Source organism: Loxodonta africana, chromosome 3, assembly GCF_030014295.1.
Source record: "Loxodonta africana isolate mLoxAfr1 chromosome 3, mLoxAfr1.hap2, whole genome shotgun sequence".
NCBI classification, from domain to species: domain Eukaryota; kingdom Metazoa; phylum Chordata; class Mammalia; order Proboscidea; family Elephantidae; genus Loxodonta; species Loxodonta africana.
The window spans coordinates 212,847,631-212,867,702 of NC_087344.1; the positions used below are offsets into that span (position 1 = coordinate 212,847,631).

General features: G+C 42.4%; 2 protein-coding genes across 6 annotated transcripts in view; one reads left to right on the plus strand and one right to left on the minus strand.

Annotated features, from left to right (window-relative positions):
- Positions 1-10,574, plus strand: part of GPR161 (G protein-coupled receptor 161) — a 53,814-nt gene extending 43,240 nt beyond the window's left edge. The window contains exon 5 of the mRNA XM_064282977.1: positions 423-10,574. Within this exon, the coding sequence (XP_064139047.1) occupies positions 423-688 (266 nt within the window). The 3' untranslated portion in view covers positions 689-10,574. The remainder of the gene's footprint in view (positions 1-422) is intronic.
- The window catches only part of DCAF6 (DDB1 and CUL4 associated factor 6), a 163,529-nt gene continuing 153,006 nt past the window's right edge, over positions 9,550-20,072 (minus strand). For 3 of the 5 annotated variants that reach the window (XM_023554274.2, XM_010594985.3, XM_010594986.3), the window contains 3 exons: positions 19,620-19,708; positions 16,974-17,079; positions 9,550-10,022 (listed from right to left, as the gene is read on the minus strand). In XM_023554274.2, coding sequence (XP_023410042.1) covers positions 9,958-10,022; positions 16,974-17,079; positions 19,620-19,708 — 260 coding nt within the window. In that variant the 3' untranslated portion in view covers positions 9,550-9,957. Of the gene's footprint in view, positions 10,023-15,836; positions 16,561-16,973; positions 17,080-19,619; positions 19,709-20,072 lie in introns of those variants that run through there. The other 2 variants (XM_064282975.1, XM_064282976.1) reach the window with 2 other exon arrangements.

Here is a 20,072-nt window from a genome sequence, read left to right on the forward strand (position 1 = left end):
TCTCCTATTTACCACAGACGGAGCCCTGGTGGGGCAGTGGTTAAGAGCTGGGCTGCTAACCAAAAGGTTAGTAGCTCGAATCCACCAGCCACTCCTTGGAAAGTGTATGGGGCAGTTCTGCTCTGCCCTGTAGGGTCACTATGAGTTGGAATTGACTCAACGGCAACAGGTTTTTTTTTTTTTTTTGGTCTTATTTACCACAGATGAGGCAACTGAGGCTAGATTAAATAGTTTTTCTAAGAGTTCCGAGGTAGTAAGTAGGGAAGTCAAGTACTTCGGCCTAGGGATTCTGACCTCAAAGCCCATGTCCTGAGCCCCTGCTTGCCCCCCTCCCTGGGTTGCGCAGCCACAGCAGGCAGATTCCCGGGGTAGTCACTGGTCCTGCCTCCCTGGCTAACCTTTTTTTCTGCCTTCTTTCTTAGAAGCTGCCAAGAACTCTATTCTTCATGTGAAAGCCGAAGTGCACAAGTCCTTGGACAGTTATGCAGCCAGCTTGGCCAAAGCCATTGAGGCTGAAGCTAAAATCAACCTGTTTGGGGAGGAGGCTTTGCCAGGGGTCTTGTTGGCCGCACGGACTGTCCTGGGTGCTGGCTTTGGGGGCCGCCGAGGCAGCAGAACTCTCGCAGGCCAGCGGCTCCAGCTGCAGAGCATTGAAGAAGGGAACATTTTAACTGAGGAACAAAGATGAGGCAGCCAGAGCCAGAGCCGGAGGTGGTGCTCTGTGGTGGGATTCCCACTGTCACCTGTGCTGGAGCCCACACGTCAGTGTGTACCATGGGCCATGTGCTGTTCAGAGGGAACGGCATCTGCTGTGCAGCCATCAGCGAGAGGACTGGAATGTGTCTGGAGTCAGTGACCTCAGTGTCTGCTGTCAGACCACACTTGGGCTTTATTTTCAGAACCAGTGCTGGGACCAGAGGTGTCTAAAGCACAGAGGAAAGCAGGCGGAGGTGTGGTATTGACTTTTTGGGAGGTAGGGCATGGGGGGCTGGAGACCACGGGCTTGGAAGGAAAACTGCTGCGTGGATTGTTTCATCTTCTTCACACCCTGCTTCCTGGGGCACCCGGCACGTCCTGAGGTTCTCGGGAGCAAATACTTCCCAGTGCACTGTGGAGGACCACGTGTCTTCCTAACAAAGCCAGAGCATCCCTGGGCTTCCGTGTGGTTGACGCAGGCAGTGTGGGGTCTTTACCCCTAGACTAAATGGTCCCCAGAGAGAGAATGCAGGAGGAGAGCACCCAAGCTGGAGTTCCCCACCTCGTCTCCTGGTTCCAGTCTTGCCTTCAGTGGAGTCCCCTGCTGGTGTTTGTCAGGGCAGCTCACAGGCCACAGGGCAGAGGAGGACGGGGCCCAGCCCACCCACTCCCTAAGGACAGATACTTCGGTGTTTCGCAGAAGGGAGAAACCACTATAACAGGAGGAAGGGGCGGGTACCAGGCGTTTCATTTTCAGAATTAAAAAAAAAAATCCATTTGATTAGGACACATCCCTGCCTTACTGAGCCAGAATGGGGCTGGTGCCAGGCACAGCCCAGAAACAGAGATGTTGTTATTGGAGGGAAGCCCTTTCCCATAGGAAAGACTCGTGGAATAGATGCTGTTTGTGATGTTATATGTGACCAAATAGAGTAGTTGGCTTCCAGTTCCCAAGGAGATACTCCTGAGTGCAACAGGTACCGTTAGTACAACCCTGAGCAGTATAAGATAGGCTGGGATAGAGAAAGCACTGGACCCAGAGTCAGTATCCTGGGTTCTCAGCCCTGCTCTGCCTCTGATCACACATGCAGTTTAGGGCATCTGTGAAACAGGAAAAGGTGGTAGGGGGTTGGATTGAATGGTCTTAGAGAACATTTCTAGCTCTGATCTTCTTTGATGTTCTCTGAGTTTATGAATTAGAGATAGGGAACAAAAAATAGTGGACCCACTGACCAACATTTGTATCTCTTGGAGTGTCATTCCTAATGTACATATGAAGCACTGCCAGGCTCCCGAGTCTGGGTCTGTCTGGCCTGTTTAGAGCACAGTCCTGATAGAACGCCAGTCCCCAAGCTGCATCTTGGAGGAAGAAGGACACTTCCTCAAAGGTGGGAGTGGAACAGCAGGAATTGTGATTCGTGTGGTGAAATCCTTCTCCTCTCCCTTTCGAGGCCTGGTAAGGACAGCGTCTTTTTGCTGTGGGGCAGAAACCAATGGTTGGTTTGTCCGCTGGGTCTGCAGTTCATAGAGGTCTGGTTTCTTGCCCCCTTCATGGTGATGGAACTCCTCAACAACCGCGACCCCTGATCAGCTGGGTGCCGGGCACTGGCCCCGGCTCAGGGTGGAAGTGGAGGTGGCTTTTCCAGAGGAGGAGAGGACAGTTCCGCCTGTGGGTTCTACCGACGGCATGTGCAGGTCAGATTTTTCTCTCAGTGGGGTGGGGTGTTCGTTAGTCTGAGGGTGGTGTTTCCGTTTATTCTATGTGTACATACATTTTTCTGGCACTTGCCTAGTCTCTAAGGGGACCATATTCCTGATCAACTAGCGGGTGCAGAAGTGGCTCATGGCAGAGAAACCTTTACCTCTGGGCTGGAACAACCTGGGGTTGGTGGCTGGATAGGCCTTTTTGAGTGTGGCAAATTGGATTAGAACCCAAGGGTTGCAGAATGCCTTCCATCTGAGGCCAGCTGGGATATACCAGGATTTAGTCTAAGCTAATGTAGAAAAAGAATTTCACAAAAGAACACACTCCATTTCCCTTTATTCTTTTGAGGGTCATTAATTTGTTCACGTACCAAACACTGCTTCCACTCTGTGCAAGCTAGGCTTCATGTCAGTAACACTAAAATGTTTTCACACCTGGAGGATCCCGGTTCTAATACATAACAGAATTAAGTAATGAATCTAGAAAGAACCGTGGGCTGCAGACGGGGGGTGGATACTTCCACTGAGGGAGTTTGGTGACTCCATGAAGTAGGTGACGGTTTGAGCCAAGTCCTGGAAGATGTTTGGCAGCTAGAACCATATTTTGCATATTCAAGAATTCAAATCTGCCTAGATTCAGCAGGAGAGAAGGAGAAATGAAATGGTCCACATGCATTCTGGAGTTTCAGAGAGGCCTTTTCAGGACACCTGCCCCCAGTGCAAAAGGTCTAAGTCCCCACTGCACCCAGGCTCATTAGCTATACCCTGCAGTGCAGTGGCAGGCCAAGGCCTTCCACATGGACAGTGGCAGGTGGGGCATTTGGCCACTCGTTTGCAAAAATACCTCAATCCTGTGACTTCTGGTTTTGACAGGACCACTTTTAGGGCTGTTGCACATCTCTACTTCATTCATTGAGATGCCACTTGCCTGGGTCCCTCCGCCATGCCCCAGTACCAGGTATGGGGGCTGTTGTGACCCAGAGGCAGTGGAGTGCCACACTGCACAGCACAAACCTCAACACCGATCCTTGTCCCCTTGCCAGAGGCACCGGGACGTGTATTGATCATACACTAGGTGGCAGCACTGTGGCTATGACGCCACCAGCAGTTCCCCAAGGTGAAGAGCTAAGGATAAACCTGAAGACTTGCTTGATTCTGGCCAAGATGCTTGCTCTGAACTTCCTCTCCAAGGACTGCAGTCCTCAGCCTTTAAGAGACCACACACCTTGTCTGCTTACGTGTGTAACCCCCATTCGGGTTCACAGGTCCTGCCACTACTGAACCTGTGTGATGTTAAGAGGGTCAGAGAGGAGTATAGGACAAGGGCCCTCTGGCACTAATGTGCTCTGATTCTCACTGAAGGAGCTGCTGTTTAGTCTCTGCAAAGAACTGAGCAACCTGGGGCCAAGGTAGTCTGAATTGGGACTGGGAAGGGAGGAACAGTACTCTGATACAGTGAAAGACCTTAGCCCGTTTAGACTTAACTATGTGCCTCTTCTTCCCTGCTGACAGTATGCCCCTTAGACACCTCTGAACTACATACAAGATATACCCATGCCAAGGATTTAACCTTGAGCCTAGGCTACCTCCTGTCTGGAACTGTATGGTTGGCAGGGAACTAACATTGAGTGCCTACTGTGTTTCTGACCTATTTGACATTTAAGTGCCTACTGTGTGCTGTGCACTATGTTAAAAAAACAAAACAAAACAAAAAAACCTGTTGCCATCGGGTCGATTCCAACTCATAGTGACCCTATAGGACAGAGTAGAACTGCCCCATAGGGTTTCCTAGGAACGGCTAGTGGATTAGAACTGCTGACCTTTTGGTTAGCAGCTGCGTTTTTAACCACTGTGCTACCAGGGCCCTGGTGCTATGTTAGGCCCCTGCACATACATTCATTTCTCCTCAGTGTAGGTGTGATACAGTGAGAACAGTGCAGGATTCAGTATGTAAGTTCTGGGTTCAGATCCCACTCTTACTTATTAGCTGGGCGTTCTCGGGCAAGTTCATCTTTCTTTCAGTGTCTCAGTGCCTTCATCTGTAAAATGGAGTTCTGTCATCTATGTGGGGACACACACAACCCAGGGAGGGGGTTTTGTGGGTTACTTACATAAGGAAATACTTGTAAAGCTTCCAGCATGGTACCTGGAGTATAGTCGATGCTGAGGAACTGGTATTTCTTTTCAGTAATTCTGTGAGGTGGGGGTATTATTCCTGTTTTACCGGGATCTCTGTGACAGGAAGTGAGAATCTTGAAAAGGTAACTGTTATCCTGGACAGGAGGTGTGGAAGGCGGTGGCTGTACAGCACAAAAGGATCTTTTGGGAAAGCAGGGATGGGGTGAGCAGGGGGAAGGCGAGGGAGGAGGGGAGGAGAGGCTAAGCAGCATTTGGGATTCAGAGGCTCAAGGGAGCAGGAATGAGCTACTATCCCTCATGCTCCTAGGCCTGCTGGCACAGACATAAAATAACCCTAAACTGCCGTGAATGGCTGTCAGTAATGGCCAGACCCCAGGGCCTGGTGGACAGTCTCACAACACAGTGCAAGTTCAGCCTCTACTTCCCTTACAGCCCCAAAGGGATGGGTGCAGAGACAGCTCTGTCCTGCAATTAGGGGCTTGGCCTTGGCTGTTGAGAAGGGAAACCACGGTCATCAGCTGTGAGGTAAAGAAAAATGGCTGTGGTCACAGTCATGTGACCACAAGGGGGAGAGCTGTACCCTCCTTGTGGGTTGAGAACAAAGGACATAGAATCCAGGGAGGCCCAGGGAGATGAATTGACTTGTCCAAGGTCTCAAAGTGAGTTAGGCCTGAGTCAGAGCCAAGCGAAGGAAGGAACCAGTTTCGTAGCTCAAGGAAGGCGAGGTATAAACCAAGGAGCTCGGGAGACACGAAGAATACGTTTGCTAGACCTCAAAAAACAAGAAAACCCGCAGGCCCAAGGCAAGTGGATTCATTACAACGAATTCAAAGCACAAACGCTAATCTGTACAAGATTACAGAGCACAGATTTGCTCAGTGTTGTTTTAAGAGAACATAATACACAAAGCTGTGCTCATTCCCTCAGAAAATGTTTTCCTGAGCAGTATGAATAACTTAGGAATTAGAATCCACTCATTTTTCCTTTCAACAGCACCATTTTTAACCATCATAAATCACAGGCATGTCCGCTCCTCCCAGAGGAAAAGAGAGTCCCCAGGAGGCTCACAGGCCTGGGCAGGCAAGGCCCCACTGAAGAGTGGAGGAGAAAACCCGTTTGCCTGGGATCAGGTCTGTTAATCAGCACTGTGTTCTGATAATGGACCACTGGATGCAGAAATGGCTAAAAACCAAGCTTCAAAACAAAACAAAAACACGCTAATCCTGAAATATATTTGAAGTTTTTGGATTTTTTTTTAAAGATAAAAATGTTTAGGGTTATTATAAATCAATATTTATAAACAAGTAAGAGCGTATTTAAAATAGGTTTACCTGATTAAATGTGTTTTGGGTATGTGTATTTTTTATAGCTGTGGAAATTGTAATTGTGCTGTAGGCTTTTCTGGGGGTCCCCTTTCCCCACAGCCTCCGTTCCTAGGACACACAACTAAAAAGAGGAAGGAGCCTGAGCAGGACAGATTGCTGCAGTTTGTGTGAGGGTGCCCATACCAAAGCCAACTGGGCTCATTCATCCACGTTTTTCATAAATTTCCCCTGGCAGTTAGATGCACGGAATACTGGTAAATGACCCACCTCTTATTATGACCAAGATACACAGAACACTCTCAACCCGAAGTTTTTAAAAAGAGGTTTAATGAACATCGGTGCCCCCCACATACAAATACCTAATCCATAATCAAAGAGGGTGGGTGGCAGATGATCATTGAGCCGCAAAACCCACCCCTTTACGTGACACCCACCTGTCAGCACTGATGTTGTATTTTGTTCTGAGAGGGTAGGTGAGCTCTAGGGTCCAGTCGCCTGACTTTCCAGGGTCCCCCGCACCCCACATTCGCTGAATCTTGTTAGCTCTGCCTCTGTAGAGTATCTTCTCTTTGCTGCCTCCCTGACTGCCGGTCTGGCCTGCCTTGCTCCTGAGTTATATGTAACATCAAAGTGGCAAAATCTCTAAATACAGAGGGCCTAATTCCTTTGACAAATACCATTTTGGTTTTCTTCTGTTGCTTTTCCTGCCAAAGAGTTACTCTTTGACTGCGCAGCGTGCTCCAGTAGCCTCTGCCCTTTCAGTTCTCCAACACCTCCTCTACCATGTCTGTACAAGTTACTGTTCTCTAACAGTGGGGGAAAAAACGTCCTTATATGCTTAGTCTTTTCTCTGTAAAGCCCTTCAACCTCCATGGTTACATGCGGTCCTAATACAGCCCCAGTAACATATGTAGACACATATGAATACCCATATACTAAAGAGGCGGAAATAGAAGCCCAGAGAAGTCAGTAAGCTTGACCAGGTCACATAACTAATTGGAAACCAGAAGCTAAGATTCCTGAACCTTCCGGAAATCATGAAGTTGCCTTGTTTGGCTAAAGCTTTTATTCCTTTTTCACTTTTGACAATTTCCCACTTTACCTAGTATGGATACATATGTGCTCTTGTCCAGGCTTCTTCTTCTTTTTAGGTGCCCTCAAGTTGGTTCTCACAGCGACCCTATGTACAACAGAATGAAACACTGCCTGATCCTGCACCATCCTCACAACGGTTGCTAGGTTTGAGCCCATTGTTGCAGCCACTGGGTCAATCCATCTTGTTGAGGGTCTTCCTCTTTTTCATTGATCCTCCACCTTACCAAGCATGATGTCTTTCTCCAGGGAATGATCCCTTCTGACATGTCCCAAGTACACGAGACAAAGTCTCACCATTCTCACTGCCAAGGAGCACTCTGCCTGTACTTCATCCAGGACAGACTTGTTTGCTCTTCCGGCAGTCCATGGTATATTCAATATTTTTTGCCAACCCCATAATTCAAAGGCATCAATCAACTCTTCTTCAGTCTTCCTTATTCACTGTCCAGCGTCCACATGCATATGAGGCAACTGAAGATACCATGGACAGGCGCACCTTAATCCTCAAAGTGACATCTTTGCTTTTCAACACTTAAAAGAGGTCTTTTGCAACAGATTTGCCCAATGCAATATGCCATTTGATTTCTTGACTGCTGCTTCCATGGATGTTGATTGTGGATTCAAGGAAAATGAAATCCTTGACAATTTCATTCTCTTCTCTGTTTATCATGATGCTTATTGGTCCAGTTGTGAGAATTTTTGTTTTCTTCATGTTGAGGTGCTACTACTACTGGAGGCTGTGGTCTTTGATCTTCAACAGTAACTACTTCAAGTCCTCTTCACTTAGAGCAAGCAAGGTCGTGTCATCTGCGTAACACAGAAGAGGAGCTCATGGCTGGTGCTGCTGATGGTAGATGAGGGATGACTGTGACAACACCAACATTTTCTTTTCTTGTTGTCAGTTTTATCATTTCGGCAGCGCTCGGTGGCTGTCTCGAAATTAGTTCAATGATCAGTCCAAGCATGTAATTTCTTCTCCATTTGCTTGCTAGCCAGGAGGAAGGAAGAAGACAGTTACTGGCTGGAGTACAGCCCAAAGGGAAGTTGCTGGGGTAGCTGCTGTCATTAAAAAGTGAGACATTTCCCAAGAGTTCCTTGAGTGGAAACTCAAAAACATTCCTCTGGTTACAAAGGCCACTCTTAAAGAATGAAGAATTGATGTGCCATCCCAGAAACTTTGTTATAGCAAATAAGTGTGTGTTTAGAAGACAAGAGAAGAGAAGAGCCAAGACTACCTTTGAAATCATCCTTTTGGACCACTAAAAACTGACACACAAATTTGCTGTGCCTGGTTTCGGCCTCTAAAGTACTCTTAGTCATCTAGTGCTGCTATAACAGAAATACCACAAGTCGATGGTTTTAACAAAGACAAGTTTATTTTCTCACAGTAAAGTAGGCTAAAGGTCCAAATTCAGGGTGTCAGCTCCAGGTGAAGGCTTTCTCTGTCTGCTCTGGAGGAAGGTCCTTCTTGTCAATCTTCCCCTGGACTAAGAGTTTCTCTGCGCAGGAACCCCAAGTCTAAAAGACACACTCTGCTCTTGGTGCTTTTTTCTTGGTGGTATGAGTTCCCCAACTCTCTGCTTGCTTCCCTTTCCTTTTTATGTCTTGAGAGATAAAAGGTGGTGCAGGCCACACCCTAGGGAAACTACATTAAATCAGGGATGTGACCTGGGTAAAGGTGGTGTTACAATCCCACTGTAATCCTTTTGACATAAAATTACAATCACAAAATGGAGGACAACCACAGAATACTGGGAATCATGGCCTAACCAAGTTGATACACACATTTTTGGGGACATAATTCAATCCATGACAGGTACCAAGAGGCAGCAAGGCAGGTCTGGCTTCTGAAGGCAGCTTTGGACATTGGGAAAGTAGCATAGAGAAGCCATGGATATGTAGTAAGCTCACTTGGATGAGAAGAGGAGGAGAGGAACTGGAAATGACATAGATAATAATTTGGTGTGAAGACAAGATTTTATTTATTTTGCAAATGGACTGAAGAGATGTTAGCATGTGTACAGACTAAGGGAATGACACCAGCAAAATGAGTATTTAGGAGGGAAGGGAGGATGACAGGTGGGCTAGGCATACAAGAACAGTTTCAGGTCATAACCTAAAAGACAGAGGTTTGGGTATGGATGGCTGAAGTTGAATGGAGGAGAACATCAGAGTTGCAGAAGATCAGGAATTAGAAGAATTGACAGTCAAAGCTTTGAGCTGAAATCTAGACAGTGGAGAGAGGAGGACCAGAAGACAGAAGCCTTCAGAAGCAGCCTGTGCTGTGTGTAGTACGTGAGCTCTCTGTGCTATTCTCAGTGATTTATTTATGCTTGAAGCCTGACTCCTGTACTTGTGTAATGAGGTACCACTAAATCATGAAGAGACGATGACTGTAGGTAAAAACGGAGCACTTGGGAAGAAGAAATGAAAAAAGCCTTTCTATGTGATCCTATCAGAAGTCAAACTGGAAAAGGTTAATAAATCTAGACAGCAGGGAAGGTCTGTCCTCTTTTGTCACAGAGCAAATTGGAAAAACATGGATCAAAGTAGCAAGGTGATAAAGCTAGGCATTAAATAAAAAGTCAAATTCAGGGTATCGTAAAACAACCAACTTCTTTAATTAGAAAGCAACAAACATGCAAATGGCAAGTATAGAAATTTATTTGAACCAACATTTTCACTATAATGAAAATTACTCTTCAACACTGATCCAAGCTCCCACGTCTGACAGTCAGGGAAAATATTGCACTTTGCACTGTCTAGCACTCCTCATCCATGGCAAACGTTTTTAAAACATTTTGCTAATTTTGTTTTACACACACTCCCAAATTCATGCACACAATTGTTCCAAACCAAAGTTAGGTTATCCCATAAAAAGGGAAAAACTCCAAAAAACCCAAACCCTTAAAATTGCACTAAAGCTCTGTAAAGAAAAAATGTAATAAACGTCTTCTACGAGTCCCAGCACAGCTGAGTGCTTGCCAACAAGAGCCGGTTACTCTTCGTCCTCATTTCCGTTCTCCTGGCTGGAGCCTTCTGATCTGTCATCCTCCCGCCGGTCTGGGAACAGAGACACGGTGATCACCCAGGGCAGCGAGTGCTTTTAGTGTCACAGTTACAATTAATTTCCAATGCTTTTTATTTAAAACTGATTTAAGTGTATACAATACATCATTATGTAAAAATCGTCTCACCACTGTGTGGCAGACATGTTATTTTTTGTCTCTTGTTAGTTGCTGTCAGGTTGGCCCCCAACTCACAGTGACCCCAAGAATGTAAGAAACACTGCATTATTAACCTTAAATATGCACATAATTCTAATACATATTCAGTAAAGTAATAATAATGAAAACAAAAAACCCTGAAGATCTTGATATGTTGTTTTCAAACGGTGTTCCTTGACGTCTAGATCTAAGGTGTGTCAGGTGCCACTGAGGGGGAAGCTGCGTGAGAGAGATTCTGGTGTCCACCCTTCAGGGTCTGTGTAATTCTGTTTGTAAAAAGATGTAAATTAAATACCTAACACATTCCAGGCACTGTGCTAACAACGGAGGATACAATGGCAATCAAAATAAACATCTGTGGTCTCTGCCCTGAAGGAGCTTATCTAGATTAAGTACTCAATGTATAATTACAGACTGTGCTGTCTCGTCTCTGAACACGCTCATCTGGGCACCTTACACTCCAGCCAGGCCGAACACTTGCCAGTCTGTGAGCACGGCATGGAATGAGCCCCAGTGGCCCAGTGGTTAAGCACTTGCCTGCTAACCAGGTCAGCAGTTTGAATTCACCAGCCACTGTGTGGGATAAAGATTTGGCAGTCTGCTTCCATAAAGATTTACAATCTTGGAAACCCTACGGGGCAGTTGTACCCTGTCCTGTAGGGTCACTGTGAGCTGAATTGACTCGACAACAGCTGGTTTGGTTTGGAGCACAGCATGTTCTCTCAAGTCTTCATGATTTACACTTGCTGGTCCTCTTCTTGGGGTGCTTGTTTCAATTCTTCATCTCAATGTGACCATTATCCCTTTTGTGCAACTTTTCCCCTGACTTCTTTCAACACTCAACCTGCAGAGTTATGAGCTTCTTCCTCCACATTCCAGAATATCTTGTAGGAACCTTATAATAATGACCATAATTGTTAGAATAGTTTGTATGTCTTCTTGAAGACTAGAGTGTAGTATGTCTTTTATCTTTATACCTTAAGCGTCTAGTACAGGATGTTCAATGAATGCTTGTTGAATAAACACACGTAAATTTGAGAGAAGGTTTGTTAGATTAGGATATAAAGGGAAGGCAGCGGCATAAAATCACTACCACCACTAGGATGGAAGCCCTTCTGGGAAGTATTAAAGGTCAGACATAGGGGATGGTTCAGTCCCAGTATCAAAAGCAGGAGGAGACTTGACTTAACCACTATGCACTGCTGAATCTGGAGATTTTATTTATTATCTACAGAGGCTTAAGCGCTCCCACTGGATCCTAGGTCAATGACACCAGGGACAATGTACCACGGGGACTGTATCTTTGATGATCCAATTGGGCTGACTTCAAGGAACCCTGGTGGCACAGTGGTTAAGTGCTTGGCTGCTAATAAAAAGGTTGATGGTTCGAACCCACCAATTACTCCATGGAGAAAGGTGTGGCAGTTTGCTTTTATAATGGGGCAGTTCTACTCTGTCCTGTAGGGTTGCTATGAGTAGGAATCGACTCTACAGCAGCAGGTTTGGTTTCGGGGTTTATGCTGATTTCAAGGAGCCCTGGTGGCACAGTGGTTAAGTGCTAGGCTGCTAACCAAAAGGTTGGTGGTTCAAACCCACCAGCCTCTCCATGAGAGAAAGAAGTGAAAGTTTGCTTCTGTAAAGATTACAGCCTTGGAAACCCTATAAACCTGTTGCCACTGAGTCGATTCCGACTCATAGCAAACCTGTAGAGCAGACTAGAACTGCCTCATTGGGTTTCCAAGGAGTGCCTGGTGGATTCATACTGAAAACCCTATAGGGGAGTTCTATTCTATCCTATAGGGTCGCTATGAGTTGGAACTGACTCAGCGACAATGGGTTCAGTTTGCTTTTTATTTAATGCTGACTTCATTCCAATGTTAATTTTTTTTTATTACTCAGTTTTATAAAAATCAGTGTATTGGTTTCACTCTAAGAGCAGACTGCTTAGTTACATGTAAATAAATATAAAAGGGGTTATACGATAATAATTTTAGTCTCTGAAAAGTAAGACCGACACACTCAGGATCAAACGTGTGCCTAGCATGACGCATCACCAGTTGCTTAAGGAATTAATGAGATAATGTATACGTATATGATTTTTAACCCAAATTATAAACAAAAACTTAGCTATTATTATTATATAATCAATGCTCAATACACATTTGTAAACTAAATGAACAAAGTAGGATTCAAATAAACCTTCACAGATTATTAAGTAATCAAAACACAGTGAAAGGATTTCTGACCAATAAACGTCTCCCTAAGGAGTGCTCGTATAAAAGAGATTCCAAGATTTTTACTGTGTCATATACTTTCATGACAGAATAAAACATTAAGTTCCCATTCCAGTTAAGTATTTTATCCTAAGTAGGAATCCTGGATATGATTGACTATATTAAAAAAAAACCATTGAGTCATATCAACTGAGCATGAGAAAGCTATTTGGAAGTTTGTAGGCTTCTTATCCAAATTTCTTTTGGTTATCACACTATAAATGAAGATATGCAAGTAGAAGGTTAAGAAAATAATGTCACAGCGTTTAAAGCGGAGTTCAAAGCAAGAAACAAGGAGACAAGTGAGGGCCAAAAGTCTCTTACGTCACAAAATAATTGACAGTGGCTTCTGGAATGAGGAGGAGGACAAAATAGCTGTTCATTCCTCAAATTCAACTCATTCAACTGCTGCAGAGTGATCTCTTAGAATGTAAACCCAATTTCTAAGAATAAATTGAATAAAATCTGTTCACAAGTGCTACTGGAGCAGTAAAACTGGCAAAGCAGTTCAATACTTCCACAGATTTCTAGCTGGCAATTATAGATCAAGGAGATTTGAAGAATGCTGTGTTCTTTCAAATGAAAAATGAAAATAAGGTCACTTCCACATGCATTGTTTTCAAAGACAGAGAAGGCAAAATTGCTTTGTAAATAAGTTTTAAATTTGTGGAAAGGTTCCTTTCTTCTCATGTTTCTTCAGAAAATTATTTTTGGCTGAGGGAGGTATGATATGAAGAGATGAAATAAGTTCCTTACCTAAAACATATACTGAGGTAGCGGGGCGGGGGGAGGGGGGAGTGGTGGTGGAAGAGGGAGAACAGGAGGAATCTTAGGAAAAAATCCCCAAAGGAAACCCGTGTTCCACAAAAATACTGTTTTTATTTTCCAGGCTTTACTCCACAAAGAATTTATTCTACTTTCCTAAGAGAATAAATACAAGACTCATCATTAGCAATAGATATGATACTAGAAGTTCATTCATTCATTCACCCATTCATTCAACAAACATTTATTGAGCAACTATTATGTGCCAGGCACTGTTCTAAGAGCTAAACATCCACCTGTGATTAAGACAAACTAGGTCTTTGTTCTTAAGAAGCTTACTTTCTAGAGGAGGAGGCATAACAAACAAGACAACAAATGTGCTTTCCTCTTTTAACCTGTAACAAGGCAACAGATAAATGAAATGTAAGAGTGATAAGTACTTGAGGAAAATCAAATAGGGCAACAATGAGAAAGTGACTAAGTGGGGAAGACAGTGTGAGAGTGCACCGCGAGCAACTTCAGATCAGGTGACCAGGAAAGATCTTTCCAAGGAGATGACACTGGAGCTGAGACCTCAACGGTACATTCAATTCTATGTGAAGTTCTGGGGATAAAGTCTTTCAGGAACAAGAAACAGCAAGTAGAAAGGTCCTAAAGGTGGTAACAAGCTTGATGAGTTTGAAGAGAAGAGGCCAGCATGGCTAAAATGCAGTGACTAGGGGAAAACTGCAATGAGCTGAAGTGAGAGGTTTAAATCATTTAGGACCTTGCAGACCAGTAAGAACTCTGAGTTTTATTTTAAGGGCAATGGAGAGCCACTAAGAATTTTAAGCAGAAATTAGGCATGATCTAATTTATGTTTTAAAACAAAGGTTAGCAAACTATGGCAAATCTCAGCCTACTGTCTGTTTTTAAAAAGATTTATTAGAACTTTTTTTTTTTTTTTGGCACGTCCATTCTATGGCTGCTTTTGCACTCCAACAGCACAGTTGAGTAGTTGCGACAGAAATGTGTGTGGCCCACAAATCCTAAAGTATTTACTATCTGGCACTTTACAGAACAAGTTTACTGACCTCTACTTCAAAAGGATCCCTCCTGGCTGCTATGTGGAAATCAGGTTGTATGAGGGTAAAAGTGCAAGTAGAGAGACCAACAGTAGATGGATAAGGGTTATATTCTGGAGCAGTTAACAAGATTTGCTGATGGAGTGAATTATGCATGACGTGGCAAGTATCTGTAAACTCAATGTGATGGGAACACGATGGTTATCTAAATCTGCACATGCAAAGGTCCAGAGGTATGAAAGGGAGAATGCCAACAGACTACAGAGGTTTTCATAAGCCATGTTAACACATTTGTACTCTATCCCAAGAACACAGGGAGGCATAGGAGAATTTTAAGCAGGGGAATAACTCGGTAAGATTCTGAGATATTCTAAAAGAGTCTAGAATGGTCCATATACCCATTACCATCTTTCTAAAGCCTATTAAAGCTTCTAGGATCACAGAACTAAATTTATATCTCAAGAAGAGGCCTAGACTACAAGTCTTTAGTGCAATATTCATCAGAATAATTTTGGTTGCTTTTTAAAATTCAGAAGCCCAAACCCTACTTGGATCAAATGCATCAGAATCTTTATGGGGTGGGATCCAGGCATATGCAGTTTTAAAAAGCCCCAAAGGGGATCTGATGAGTACCCTTCATTAAAACACCATAGCTCTAGAAGGAAGGAGCTGTCTCAAGTCTATTCCCTGCATTTTCTAGAAAACTCTTTGGAGTAGTAGATAGGCTGAGTTATCTTGTAGCCAGCCTGTGCCTATCTGGCCAAAGTCCACTACTAAGTCTCTTTGAGTATGCATACATTATGGTCCTTGGAATACTGGACACTGAAGGTAAGGAAAGGAACGCAGTGGTTTACTAATTTACCCGTCAAATACCTAGATTTGTCAAGGATAAGAGCATGAGAAATATAAACACTTAGGTACCTTATTCTATGTGGTCTTTTACATAAGAGGAACAAGAAGATGTGCTAATGACTACACCAAGTTGAGTACACCAACTAGAAATTGTCTATTTTTAATTGCTGGAAGAAAGGGAATTTTTATATTATGGTAGCAACTAATAGCTAACAAACCAGTGCCATATTAGCTCCTGTTTAGAATAGGTTCTTGTAAAAATGGAAGAATTAGTTTTCTACAGGAAAACACTGAAGAAGATAATCTCTTTTTAAGAACAAGTAAATCTTAGAAGTCATAATCAACATTTTTGTTGTTGTTCTATAAAATGGTGCCTTCTCAAATCTGAAACCCAAATGGACAAATAGTAAAAGCCATTCACTGTGTTGAAGGAAATGAATCAAAAGCTGGTACAGTGACTAATTTAACAACAAAGAGCCCAAAGAAGTATTGCAAATATACTTTGCTGGACCATTAACATTTTATGTTTATATTCTAGGTTCATTTTTATTTCGACCATTTGAAATTTTCACCCTTTCCTGGTAATAGCTAATATTTACAATTTGAGGATTATTTTCTCTCCAATTCTTTTAATTACAGACAAATGAGATCACTCCCCCCCTCCCCGCCCCAAATTCTTCAAATGTACCACACATTCTCTCTCCTTCAGGGCTTTGAAAATGCTACATGTTGTTTACTTTGTCTGGAATACTTCTCTCTTTATTCCTCCTCTCTCAGAAGTGATACTTAAGTCACTGCTTATGTAGACCTGAAGGATAAGTGCATGTTATCCTAACATACAGTGAGGACGGGAGAGGGTAGCATAGTTATAAAAGAAGAGTTTGGTATATCCCAATGGTTTCAAGAGGGCCAGAGTGGATGGAGTATAGAGAAGGAAAGTACTATAAATGAACTAGAAAAGTAGTTTAAGATCAGATCATCCAGAGCCTTGCAAACCTTATTAATGACCTGACTATATCCCTGTGAGTGGAATTTCTAGGTCAAAGGAGAGTAAAGGCTTAGAAAGCTGGTTTCAAGTTCAGGCTCACTGTTTATCAGTTCTGTGACTTTGGGTAAGTCATTACAAATAACATCCCTTGTAAAGGGCTGGAGTTATATAAAGATAAATTTTTGAAATGACTACTTTGGACACATTACAGGAACTCTATAAATGTTATTATTAAATGATAATACCCCATATATAAGGAAATTTAACTTATGACATCAATTAAGAGTGATAAACAAGAAATCATATTTTGCTTTATAATGGATACTGGACCTTTTCTATTGTTATGAACACAGATTATTCAATTCCTTCTTGCGTAACAGTTGTAATACCAGCATTTTTGTGTATCCATGACACTGAACATCAGCTTATCATCTAAAACAAAAAAAATTCTTAAAAAAAAAACACACTGAGGCATCTGTTTCAACCTTCTTCTTAGCATGTTACATTTATTTTTATCTGGGATATGAATGATTTTGACCAAATAAACTATTAGAGGATTACTTACTATAATTCATCGTAAGGTTTATGTGATCCTTCACATTGAGAAAAAAAAGCAGGTGAAGAAAGTTTTCAAGTGACTCTATCTTTTCATTTTGACCAGTTTTCAATAAAATTCGTTCATGAGATGGTAAGTTACTGTGCTAAGACCAAGAGTTCACAGGTTCAGATTTAACTGCCGTTATTATATGATGTTAAGGAAATTATATAAATCCTGTTTAAGCAGATCTTAATGACACATTTTTCAAATATAATAATGATGTTGATAGTACACTGAAAGTTCTTACCAGCTCGGATGTGATTCAGTGAAGCCAACATCCTCAACATGAAAGAGGCTGGAACTGTAATGGTGTTTCTAGTCTCTTCCAGCATGAGTTCATTTCGAGTTATAACCTTTGAGGCAAGTTAAAGGACCATGTCAAAGATCACATGTAACTGTATCTTTTTCTTGAACATTTGGAACATGGTTCCAGGAGAAGTTACTTCAGTATGTGTATGTATGATATCTATGTTTCTGCCTTAAGGCTACCTGTTGCCATCGAGTCAATTCTGACTCATAGCGACCTTACAAGACAAAGCAGAACTGCCCCATAGGGTTTCCAAGGAGCGGCTGGTGGATTTAAACTGCTGACCTTTTGGTTAGAAGCTGAGCTTTTAACCACTGTGCCACCAGGGCTCCAGCCTTAAGGCTATCAGATACCAAATAATTAGTTTAACTTGGATTTGAGAGAGTAAGTTCAGAGAATACTATTCTTTCAATTGTAGCAGAAAGACAAAGGTTGAACTTTGAGGCTACTTAAAATATTCAAGAATTCAATTTAGCTTTTTACTTGTCATTTGTCTCCCAGAACAGTCTACTTTGTGCCTGCTCAGTACTTTTCTCTACAGCAGACTAATATTTTTAGTGACACTCTACGTTAAATAATTATCCCTGGTCACCTGGGTCCCTCGAGAGGATATTATCCTGACTAAGGCAAAGTATTCCTGAAAAATACTTTTGGACAAGAGTTAGCAAAGAACTGAGTCTTAAGAACCAAGAATAAGACTAAATGAATATCCACGACCACCTGGGGAGCTACTGTATAAACATGGACAAAGCAAAAAAAAAAAGAGCAAGAGCAAAGAGCATGGCAAAGGAAATAAAAGGGAAGAAAGAGTATCAGAGGGAAAAAAAGGCCGGGGGGAGGATACTAATGTGATCATTTTATTCTGACTTAAAACCTGTCAGCAGTTCCTCAATGATAATTATAATAAATTCCCAACTCATTAGGGTATCCTACAGGGCCCCTTACAATTTGGTCCCAACCTACCTTTCTAGTCCAATTTAGCTAACTTTCCTACATGTACCCTAGGGTTCTAACCACAGTAACTGTTCATTTACCTTATAATAACTTGGCAGAAACTGATCCTTCTGTCTTGGATGATTTTTTTGCTCCTTGTCTACCTGGTGAAATACTACTTCAAACTTTAGTCCTATTCTTATTTCTTCTGTGAATCCCATCCCATCTAACCTATTTATAAGCACAGTTGTTTCTTTTTGCTCCCAAAACACTTTGCATATGCCTCTGACTGTCATTGAGCACTCTGTGTTCTGTAGTTTGTTTACAGGCCTGTCTTTACCACTAGACTATGAGGGCTGAGCTTCCCCTCTTTATCCCCAGCACTGTGCCTGACATTTAATTTAGCAAGTGTTTTATAAACATCTATTCAGTGAGCAAAAGTATATATAGGAACTGCGGACTGCCAGCCTTGCCCTGGGGCCCTGGTGGCTCAGGAGTTAAGAACCTGGCTGCCAATCAATAGGTGGGCAGTGCAAATCCACCAGCTGCTCCTTGGAAACCCTATGGGACAGCTCTATTCTGTTCTACAGGGTCACTGTGAGTTGGAATTAGCTCCATGGCAATGGGTTCGGTTTTCTTTTTTTTTTTAACCTTGCTCTAGAGTAGTGGTTTTCCAACTTACTAATATTTTTAGCAACCAACCCTGATTTTCATAAGAGATCTTATATGAAAACCCATTATATAAAAATTCTGGTTGAAGTCGGGGAGGACAGGTCCAGAGTCCAGCCTTCCTGTCAGCTACTTGGTCTCTCCCAATCCCGCAAGAAACCAAGAGCTTCGCAGAATTCAGTTTGAAAACTACTGCTTTAGCAAGAGGCTAAGGAAATCTTAGAGGATAGCAATAAAGGAAAAGATTCTCCAATTCTGCCACCTATTGCTTCCAAAAGTGAGAAAGTCCCATTCCTTTTTAAGAAAAACTCAAAATACAAAACAATTAAAAATGGCGATTGATTACAAAGCATGGCTATAGTAAAGCTATATATATATATATATATATATATATATATATCTTAAATTTTTATTGTGCTTTAAGTGAGAGTTTACAAAGCAAGTCAGTCTCTCATACAAAAACTTATATACACCTGGCTATATATGTCTAGTTGCTCTCCCTCTAATGAGGCGGCACAGTCCCTCCCCTCCACTCTCTATTTTTGGCGAGCTTCTGACCCCCCTCTGCCCTCTCATCTCTTCCCCAGACAGGAGCTGCCCATGTAGTCTCATGTGTCTACTTGATCCAAGAAGCTTACACAGTAAAGCTATATTTTTATTTTCTTAAGGACACATTTGTAATATGATTTGTTACTGCAATAACCACAAATGGTCAAAACCTATTTTTCTTAAGCTATAATACATCCAATATAGGTATTACTAATAATCAATGTTATAATTAGCAAGGTACTATTTTGATATTATCCCTCCAGTATTATAGGTATGTTTTTTATTTTAAGTTCTCTTTTTCTTAAAATCTGACCTATTTAACTGCAGTAACTTGTTTTATGCCGCAACTAATAATAAGCTGCTTTGATTCTTCTTAGGAAAGCATTTTAGGAACAAATCAAAAATGGTCTAAAATACATGTAATAAAGATCTTACTTCATCAGCAAGTTTTCGGTTAAAAATCCTCGACTCTTCCAGCGGTGACCAGATCTTTATGTCATAATCTATGCCAGATGAGGCTAAAACTAGAAATAAAATTCGCATATTAATAAAAATCTTAGAAACATGGTATGTTTCTCTATTTATTTATATATACACATGCATATATATCTATCACCATACAGTGTCTATACAGCAAAACTAAACTAGAATAGAAATCGTACTGATACATTTGGCTGTTAATTGAGAATATTATTATGAAGATTTTCTAAAAGTTATCTTACCAAAAACTAAACCAAACCCACTGCGGTGGAGTCGATTCTGACTCATTACTGACCCTACAGGACAGAGTAGAACTGTCCCCATAGAGTTTCCTAGGAGCACCTGGCGGATTCGAGCTGCTGACCTCTTGGTTAGCAGCCGTAGCACTTAACCACTACGCCGCCAGGG